This window comes from Papaver somniferum, chromosome 4, assembly GCF_003573695.1.
Source record: "Papaver somniferum cultivar HN1 chromosome 4, ASM357369v1, whole genome shotgun sequence".
In the NCBI taxonomy this organism is placed as follows: domain Eukaryota; kingdom Viridiplantae; phylum Streptophyta; class Magnoliopsida; order Ranunculales; family Papaveraceae; genus Papaver; species Papaver somniferum.
Genome location: NC_039361.1, coordinates 46,063,182 through 46,073,342, shown reverse-complemented (window position 1 = coordinate 46,073,342; position 10,161 = coordinate 46,063,182). Strand labels below are relative to the sequence as shown.

At 37.8% G+C, this 10,161-nt stretch overlaps 1 protein-coding gene across 2 annotated transcripts; it reads left to right on the top strand.

The window, feature by feature from the left end:
• Positions 1-524: 524 nt before the first annotated feature.
• Positions 525-4,452, top strand: LOC113275357 (F-box protein At5g07610-like). 2 transcript variants are annotated; one of them, XR_003323563.1, is made up of 3 exons: positions 525-808; positions 897-3,905; positions 3,977-4,452. XR_003323563.1 is itself a non-coding variant. In XM_026524839.1 (3 exons), exon 3 carries the CDS (start codon positions 1,855-1,857, stop codon positions 3,319-3,321), a length of 1,467 nt encoding a protein of 488 aa, XP_026380624.1. In that variant the 5' UTR covers positions 525-808; positions 897-1,146; positions 1,784-1,854; the 3' UTR covers positions 3,322-4,452. The 2 variants fall into 2 exon arrangements, 1 of the variants encoding a protein (XP_026380624.1); XM_026524839.1 differs by having other exon boundaries at positions 897-1,146; positions 1,784-4,452.
• The last annotated feature ends 5,709 nt before the right edge of the window (positions 4,453-10,161 follow it).

Genomic DNA, 10,161 nt, shown 5'->3' with positions numbered 1-10,161 from the left:
ATCTACGAGTTTGCCTTGGCAATTGAGAAATCGTTGATCACTAGATGCATGTGCCAGTTACGAAGAACTCAGTTTTGAACATGTGTATCGTGAGATTAACTTCTCGACGGGCAGTTTGGCTAAAAGGGATATATTCTGCAATCGAGTGTGAAAAATACTTATGTTAGCAGAACTGATTTTATAATTAGTAACGAAATGCCAACTTGTTCTTATTTTAATTAGTTTATAAGATTTTGTGGATATTATGACCTCTTTCTTGCTTTCTATTAGGTGCAACTCCTATGTAAATACATTTTTTTTCTTCAATATAATTTGATTTATCAAAAAAAAACCATATAAAAATATTGAAAGCTAATTGAGTGCATTGTCAGACATCGGAAAAAACGAAAATGTTAAAGGTGTGACAATTAATCCATACCCTGGATCTATAAATGAGAGATGAAAATAGTTAATCCGCTTCCTTAACCTTGTTCGCCACTTATTCTAATGCTAGAGTCATTTATATCTCCACCAATTATTGTATAATTAACCCACCTCTAGCAAGATCATAACAGCTGAGCTTGGAGATCTTATATCACTGTCGCAGTTGGTGACCCTTCTATGATTCTGGGTACAATACTGATGAAGATAACAAGAGGAAATGAGAGTTAGGGGATGATTTCAGTGTGGATAGTTGTTATGATTCACTAGATATTGACGGGTTTTATCTTTTCCGCATAAGCAACTATGGAATCCGAAAATTCCACTAAAGGTTTCTTTCTTGGTTTGGACTCTATGTTTTAATGGTTCCCCAACTAATGATTTTTAGGTGAGAACCGGTAAGTCAAATACAAGTATTTGCATTCTTTGTAATGAATAGATGGAGACTAATGAGCATCTTTTTCCTTCACTGCAAGGTAACTATAAAGTTGTGGAGTTACTTTTTTGAAAGTTTAGGTTTGAAGTGGGTTTTCACGGAGAATGTTAAGCTTATTTTATGGGAATGCCAAACAAAAAGAGTAATGACATGAAAAAGAAGTTTTGGAGTCTTATCCCTTTTGCAATTTGGTGGACAATATGGAAAGAAAGAAACGCTCGTATGGCGGCAAGAGAAGAAGAAATTGGAAGTCGTTGATCATCTCTATTAAGTGTACTTTGTTTAATTGGGTACGTCTCATAGGATCTTTAAGGGTAACTCATTAAGTACACTTATTAGCAATTGGAATGTTGTAGTTGGCAGTTGCTAATTCTGTGTTTCTCTCCTCTGTAATTTTAGATAGTTCTGCCACTTATTTGGTAACTGCAACTTTTTTTTATAAACTTTGTCCTTTGATTTGTCAAAAGAAGAAGAAGAAGTTGTGTTTTAAAAAGCTAGGAAGTTGTAATAGAAAGAAGTGGAGGGACTTGGAAATTTCTGTTGAAGAAATTTATTTTTTTAACACAAATACTCATGTTGAACCATGAAATTGACCACATAAATACCACATTCACAATACTCATATAGAACCCTGAAATTGAACCATATAAAAACCACACTCTAACAATAGTTAATATGGGGACCTTGTTTCCTCTAAGTGGTAGGATCATTCATTCTGTGTATGTGCGGTTTTGATGCGGTTTAATTTCAATCACCGGATTACACTTGTGTAGCCTCCTGGAGACAAAAGAGTAATCCGAGAGGGAAAAGCTAGCAAAGCAATTTCCTTGATTGTTTATTGTTTGGGTCTTATTTTGAACTTGCTGCAATTTGAACCACTTTTGCTTATGTGTTCACTTTTGCCGTATGTTAAATCGGTGTGACTAGGTACAACGGAGAGACGATTTTTGCGTTTTCACTTCCCTACTGGTAAGATAAACCCTAGGTATTTCCGCAAAATGATGAATTCTACAGCTTCTTCTTGTTCTTCAAATTCAATCGATGACCATCAGCAAAATCTTGTTGCTGCAATTGAGAATTTATCATTATCATCAACAACAGCAACCTCTTCTTCTGCAATACAAGTGGGTAATAATATTGATTTGATTACAGAAATTTTACTATGTCTACCTATTAAATCTCTGCTTGTATTCAAATCTGTGTCAAAACAATGGTTATGTCTCATTACTGATCCATCCTTCGCTATTAATCATATACGTCGTCACCTTATCTCTAAAATTAGTGGCTTATTCTTTGAAAAACTTTCCCCCGATTTTGAAATTTTATATGATTTTATACTTCTTGATGGAAGTAGAGTTGAAGAGGAGGTGATATATAGTACTAATACTGCTGTTGTTGCTGAGGGTGGTAAAGGTGCCCTCTTTAAAACTCTGAATTTTGCTGAATCTGAGCAAGTGATTACACATACTGAAAATGGTGTCCAGATCATTGAAAATGGGGTCCGAATCGTTCAGTCTTGTAATGGTCTTTTATGTTGCATTAAGGAGACTGAAGTTATAAACGATGAGAATGCGCCTCGCGTTTACACAACCCGGACCTACATTTATAATCCAACGACAAGACAATGCAAAATTCTTCCTCCGTCCCCTTTCAGAGATGTGGTGGGAGAGGATTGTTGCTTTAAGGTTTCCAGTATCAGCTTGGCTTTTGATCCAATCAAGTCACCGGATCACTATCAAGTTATCTGCATTTGGAGAGATATTGTGAAAGATTGGGACTTTGAATGGTATGATGATGAATACCTTCACAATCATTATATCGAAATTTACTCCTCTAAAATGAATTCCTGGAAGAAGGTAAGCTCTTCATCTGTTAATCCATTTTATGCGCTTCCTAATAGTTTTACAAAGTCCGGTGTCTACTGGAATGGTTCTTTGCATTGGATTGCAACTGCGGATAACACTACAACTGAATCGTCCATGTATTTTGATATTGTGCAAGAACTAGTAAAGCCGTTTCCTTTTCCAACTACTTCTGATCATACTGTGTCGCATGCTGTGTATTTCGAAGAGTGCGGGGGTCATTTGTATCTTATTGAGGTTCTTGCGTCATGTTACACTAGTTACAATATTTGGAAGCTGGAGACTGGTTATTCAGGATGGAAACTAATATACAAGCTCGACCTGGAAAGATTTATTAGAGCATATCCAGGGTATGATTCTTATGCAGTTGATAGGACTCTTATGCTTTTTAGAATGGTATTGGTCCTAGAGGAAGATGAAGAAGATTCACTATCAAAGCTGGTGGTGCTCGTAGATGGTAGAAGGGTTATCTCTTATGATCTTAAAAAATTGAGCATCACAGAAATCCATACTTTTACTGAGTATAATGTTCATGCATCAGCTCGAATTGGGGGCTTATGGGGTTCCCTTCATCATTACATTGAGTCGCTTGCTTGCGTTTGATGCATTCTCTGAAACACTCTCCAGTTTGTGAATTGCGGGAGAGAAGCTGGTCGATTTGATTGTTTTTGTGTGCTTACATCTCCAGTTCAGTGGCTTAAATAGAGGGCAGACAGTGATTGTACTCTCATAGTAAAATTTGCAAAAATTGAGAAGGCTTTTGACAGATAATTGGAAGCACTTCAAGTTTGTTTCACACAACATGGGTGTAGTAGCAAATGGTTAAAATTTGCTACTCCTGCTGTTTTTTCTGTTTTAATAAATGACTCAGCATTTGGTCTTTTCAGGAGCAGCAGGGGAGTTAGGCAAGGTTTCTCTGGATACATTGGCAGAGCTGCTAATTTAAAGTTATTTACTGGTCTTTCTGTGTCTGAGAATGGGTCTGAGGTCAATCACTGGCATTACGCAGCCGGCACAATACCACTGTTCTTAGATAACAAGAAGAAAGAATTGTATAACTTGTTCTCTGTGCTTCATTGTTTTGAATTTGTTGCAGGTCTGAAAGTGAATACTGTCAAGATTAGACTAATTCCAATTGGTCATAGTCCTGAAAAATCTTATTGATGAATCGAATGCTGTGTATTTCGGTGAGTGCGTGGATCATTTATATCTTATTGAGGCTCTTGCATCATGTTGTACTAATTACAGTATTTTGAAGATGGAGACTGATTATTCAGGGTGGAAACTAATGTACAAGATCGACCCAGAAACATTTGTAATTGCGTATCCAGGGTTTGATACTCTTCCAGTTGATAGGACTCCCGTTTTATAGAATGGTACTGCTCCTAGAGGAAGATGAAGAAGAATCATTGTCAAAGCTGGGTGGTGCTTTTAGCTGGTAAAAGGGCTGATTCATGTGATCTTAAAGAATTTAGCATTACAGAAATTCATACTTTTGCTGAGTATAATGTTCATTCAGCAGCTTGAATTGGGGGCTTATCGGGTTCCCTTCATTACATTGAATCACTTGCTTGTGTTTGATGCATTCTCCCAAGAACTCGTCACTTTGTGAATTGAGAGAGAGTAGTTGTTAAAAGTCTGTTATTTTTTATTCCCTTATCATGGTATTAATCAGAAAAGTTCAGGGAAGTTTCAAGCTGGACTTTTGAACCATTTACTGTTAGTATTCCTTAGCCCAACTATAATGAAGCAATCAGTTTAACCTACAAATTTAACTGTAAGGTCGTAACTAGCTACCTTGTCCAAAAATGAGTTGCCACTCTCATATGCCGTTTAACTCAAGGGTGGGTCTTAAATCCAAAAAAGTGGATTTGCCACACAACTGCATCAAATTCAAGCTGCTCTTAGCATTTCAAAGTAAACCATCCAAAGGAGATAATATATTCCTTTAAGAAAACATCATTTTGACCATAACCAAAAATCAAATCAACATGACTTCGCAGTTGAAGAATAAACACTGAGACCATAACTCAAAACATGACTCGCAGCTAAAATAAATGGGTGCAGAGAATGCTTTATAAACTGATTAAAAGCTAAAACAAAACAAGGGAACAAAACGAACTCAAATGCTTAAACTTTCAATTTCATTTCATCATTTATATCAATAGCTGCATACAAATACTTGAGAAATAGGAAGAGACAGTAAATATTTCCAGATAGTAGGAAATTCAAATACAATTTATTTCATATAATTCATTCATACCAAATAGCAGCTTACAAACCCATTTACGAGAGAGGAAGTCTAACATTGCCAGCGCATCTTTGCATGTGAGCTAATGGGAGATCTTCAAGCGTCCAGCCCTTTGTTCCGGTGTTCATCTGATACTTAAAGTAGAGACGAATTTCTTGAAGATCCGAATTGGAATTACAGATTGTTGCAAAATTCTTATTCTGCAAGTGAGCTCTAAGTGTCGCATAAACGGTAGCTTCGGGAACGGATTGTTGGTTAAAATAGAGGTGAAGAACTGTTAGACCTAAACTCGGGAATGTCGCACAAGCATCTAACCCATTCTGGAAATATGTTACTGTGTTGCCAAGCTGTGCGCCGAATTTAGTGCAGACGCTCGTACTCATGTTTCCACAGAAAAATGTTGTTGTTATTCTCAGCGTCGAACCAGTTTGCCTCTAAGTTGCTCTTAATAGGACCCTTGAAGAGCTCATGGATAAATGGATACGGACCTACACATGGTTTTGTTTCAGGTGCACTCCAAAGTCCGTGTATAGAAAATTCTCTCCGGAATTTCGAAGTTAAACATACTGGTTTGTCTTTGCATACAGTATAACCCCACTGAAGCGTGAGAATAAAATTCTGCGGTGGAGGTACCGTGTATGAAGGCTGGAAAAAGTTGGAGAAGAGCATAAGAAGAAGTAGGAGAAAAGCAGAAAAAGAAACACTGGAAATTTTGTTGAATGCCATAACTTTGATACGCAGAGAGAAAGAGAGAGAGAGAGAGAGATGGCAATCATATGGATACAAATGAAGCTTAAGTCCAGTTTATATAGAAGGGATATTGAGTAGGTAAGCGGAGTTGCTGATGTTGATTTACATTTTCTTTCACTACAACGAGGATTCATTCATTCAGTAGGTGGAGTATCAAGTTGAGAATTGCCTTGATTTGGTATCCACTAAATGCAAGGAACTTTAATTAGGGTTTCACATCAAATGCACCAACCAGCATGAAGATTGGAAATATTCTCAACTCTTTTTCTTCGTCAAGTTGTTTCCAGAGAGACCAATTTCCTCATCAAGAATAAGGAAAAGGATAGGCACGTTTTATGGCTTAAGAAGGGAGGGCTTTTTTCAAAAGATGTGTAAGTGATGGTGTATTTTAGGACGTAAATTAGTTGCAGCTCACTTTATCTCGCATTATGGTGGTTACCGGCTCAAAAGTTTAGAATTTGGTGGCCCTATTTAAACACACACCATTTATATCTGGTACCAACCTCAGTTTCTCATATATATCCCAGCTTTTTGTCTATGGTGGAGTCATCATCCTAGTTAATATGCCCTACAGGCCTACAATACTACAAGTTGATACATGAGGGACTTGTTGTTTGAATATAATCTTCATGTGTGGTCATTTCCATATGCAAATTTTCAACAATAGTCTTGTAATTATAGCAAATAATAATTCATATTTGGTCCTTCAAATTGTTCAAATGCACACTTGCAACTCATGCCACCTGTTAAGAATTATTTGTTGCAAGTAAGCTCTTTCTTTAACAATTCTCGTGATGTCCTTTTCTTACAGTTCACGGGATAATAAAGAGATACTTAATCCTAATTAACTGATAACGACACCCAACAGTTTTGTGGTGCCCCTAAAACAGACTTGCTAGCCCTTATCTCAGTTGGGTACATGACAATACCCTTTTCTTCAGCTCATCCTTGTCCTTGAGGATGAAATTTTTGAAATTGAGATGCAATGCTGGAACTATCTTCCCAAGTAGCATCAGCAGGAGTGGAGTTGGTCCATTGGATTAGCACTTGAGGAACACTCACCCCATTCCTTTCAATAACCCTGTCACCTAATAATGCTGCTGGTTGTACTTGAGTTTGACCCTGATGATCCACCAATGGCAAGGCCAGCATGGGAATGATAGTAGCTCAAATTTTCTTCTTTAACTGGGAGACATGAAAAACAAGATGAATACTTGAGCTAGGAGGTAACTGAAGCTTATAGGCCATCTCACCAATCTTCTCAATTACTGCAAAGGGCCCATAGTGCTTGGCTGACAGCTTTAGATTCCTCCTTAAGGCCACAGTGGTTTGCCCGTAGGGCTGTAGTTTGAGATATACATAGACCCCCACCTTAAATGACTTGTCAGTCCTCTTCTTATCTGCATACCATTTCATCCTTTCCTGTGCTTTTCTCAAGGATTCTTTCAGTACAGCTAGCATCTCATCTCTCTCTGTCAAGTATTTTCCCCCAGCTTCAACTGAAGTAGTGACCTCAATAGGAAAAACAAGATGTGGTGGAGTGTAGCCATACAAGGCTTTGAAGGGATCTTTAAGCTTGAATGATGATTGGTGTTATACCACCACTCAACTGGTGGTAGCCATTGGCTCCATCTTTTTGGCTTGTACCCTGTCATGCACCTTAGATAGCTCTCCAAGCAACTGTTGAACCTTTCTGTCTGGCCATCAGTTTGAGGATGGTAGGCAGTACTTAAGTTGAGAGAAGTACCTAAAATATTGAATAAATCCTGCTAGAAGTTGCTCACAAATACCTTGCCTCTGTCAGAGGTGATTGAGGTAGGTAGCCCATGCAGCTTGAAGATATGATTTAGGAAAGCTTGTGTAGGGATGATTAAGAGCTATAAAATGGCCATATTTGGTGAGCCTATCCACCACCACAAGGATCACATCTTTTCGGTCAGACTTTGGCAATCACTCAATAAAGTCCATTGTAATGTGCTGCCATGCATGCTCTGGAATAGGCAGAGGTTGTAGTAGCTCAGCTGGATGAGTATGTTCCCCTTTGTTTCCTTGACAAATATCACAAGCAAACACAAACAAAAATATCCCCTTCTTCATGTTTTTCCAGTAAAAATAATTTTTTGGCTCTAGCATAGCTTCCTTGGATACCTGAGTGCCCTCCTATAGATGATGAGTGTAAGGAGTTTATGATGGTACTCCTCATGTTATTCCCACTCCCTACATACAATCTGTTTTTGTACCTCAGTGTGGGGGTATAACAACCACACCCAATATTTCGGTTAGCAATCTGTATGGAAAAACTCCAATATACTTTTAAGAGAATCAACAAGACTCAATCTATTAAAAGTATATCAAAGAGTTATATTATCTCAATCTCTCGATTTGATCTATACTCAAGCAAATAGAAATCCGCGAGTCTTTATCAAATACTAGAGAGATAGCTTGGATGGTACCAAAGACCAATATCTAAGTGTCAATCAATTTAAATCAACAACCAAAGGTCGGATATTCTAATTGATTGAACCTAACGCACAACCTGTGATATTTCAATTATAAAGATAAACAATATAATGCGGAAATAGAAATAACACAGACACCGGAATTTTGTTAACGAGGAAACTGCAAATGCAGAAAAACCCCGGGACCTAGTCCAGATTGAACACACACTGTATTAAGCCGCTACAGACACTAGCCTACTAAAAACTAACTTCGGTATGGACTGTAGTTGAACCCCAATCAATCTCACACTGATCCAAGGTACAGTTGCGCTTCCTACGTCTCTGATCCCAGCAGGATACTACGCACTTGATTCCCTTTGCCGATCTCACCCACAACTAAGAGTTACTACGACCCAAAGTTGAAGACTTGAAATAAACCAATCTGTATCACACAGAAAAGTCTACATAAAAGATAAATCTATCTCCCACAGAAATACCTACAAATTTTGTTCCGTCTTTGATAAATCAAGGTGAACATGAACCAATTGATAACCCAGACTTATATTCCCGAAGAACAGCCTAAAATTATCAATCACCTTAAAATAATCTTAATCGACGCGGCGAAAGAAGATATTGTGGAATCACAAACGATGAGACGAAGATGTTTGTGATTACTTTTATATCTTACCTATCGGAGATATCAATCTCAAGCCATCTTTGCGATTGTACTCGTACGATAGAAACAACAAGATCAGATCACACAGCTACGAGAAAGTAGTACCGGTCTGGCTTCACAATCCCAATGAAGTCTTTAATTCGTTAACCTGCTTTTTAAGAAGAAACCAAAGGTTAAAGGAGAATCGACTCTAGCAGATACAACTAGTATCACACGTAAGGTGCGGGGATTAGGTTTCCCAGTTGCTAGAGTTCTCCTTGTTAGAGCATTACTCGGTCGAACTCGCATGCGTTGCTATCTCAAGCATGTTTGTCAATGTTAGTGATCAAAACTATAAGTCTTGATTTCTAGTCTACTATAGCTAAGTCTCGGACTAGGATAAAAAGTGTAGTTGAGCTCAAGAACTTCATGGCGATTCATCATACAAGAAGAAGAACTACTCAAGGAACCGGTGGAACTTCTCGATAAAAAGGTATGTGAAGATTTGAACTTATCTGTCATCAAAAGTCTATCTACTCTATCTCCTACTTCTTGAGACAAAAAGTCGTATGCTATACATAGACTTAGATTATACACATTTGGTATTTCGAGCCGAGTATACCTCACCTATCTATACCTCGAAATATGTGTTAGTAAGCGTTTCGCTTCGACCATGTTTATCTTTACCTAGTGACGTAAGTCATGATATGTTTCAATCACTTTGAAAATTTCTTTGACGAGAAATGGTATTACAACTATATAACTAAGAATGTTTCAATGGTTGGAATGAGAGTTTAGATTACATAACCAATGATGGAAATAAGTATTGTTGTGGAAACACATATGTGCATAAGTCCTATCCCTTGAACCAAAGTTTGCGATCTTTGTTGATCAAGAGAAACCAGAAGAATGGCTTGTTGCCAATTTCGCGAACTGCCGAAATTCTCATCCCGAGAAATTCTGCTGGAGTTGAAAAACTAGATGCGTCCGCGAACCCAGTCCGCGAACCGGCGGAAAGTCTTTGCCGAGATTTTCTGCTGGAGTTTGTAAACTCTTCCCGGTTGCTTAAGTCCGCGAACCTAGTGTGCGAACTTAAGAAGGTTATATATCTGAAGATGATTTCTGAACTTAAACTTATAAAGACTAAGGAATGCAATTTACAAATCGTGGCTATAAAGTTCATGAGCCGATTCGAGTGAATCAAATCATCTTTGCTTCAACTGTGTCTTGTGTAGTACATAAGATTTCCATGCAATTGAACAACTCTCTAACTAGTTCATTTGAGTCATTTGAACTAGTTATGGTGAAGAAGAATATGGTTGGTATAAAATGCTCATATGGCTAACCTT

What these genes read in the sequence shown, in the direction of transcription:
- LOC113275357 (XM_026524839.1), top strand. Translation starts at nt 1,855, where the DNA reads ATGATGAATTCTACAGCTTCTTCTTGTTCTTCAAATTCAATCGATGAC.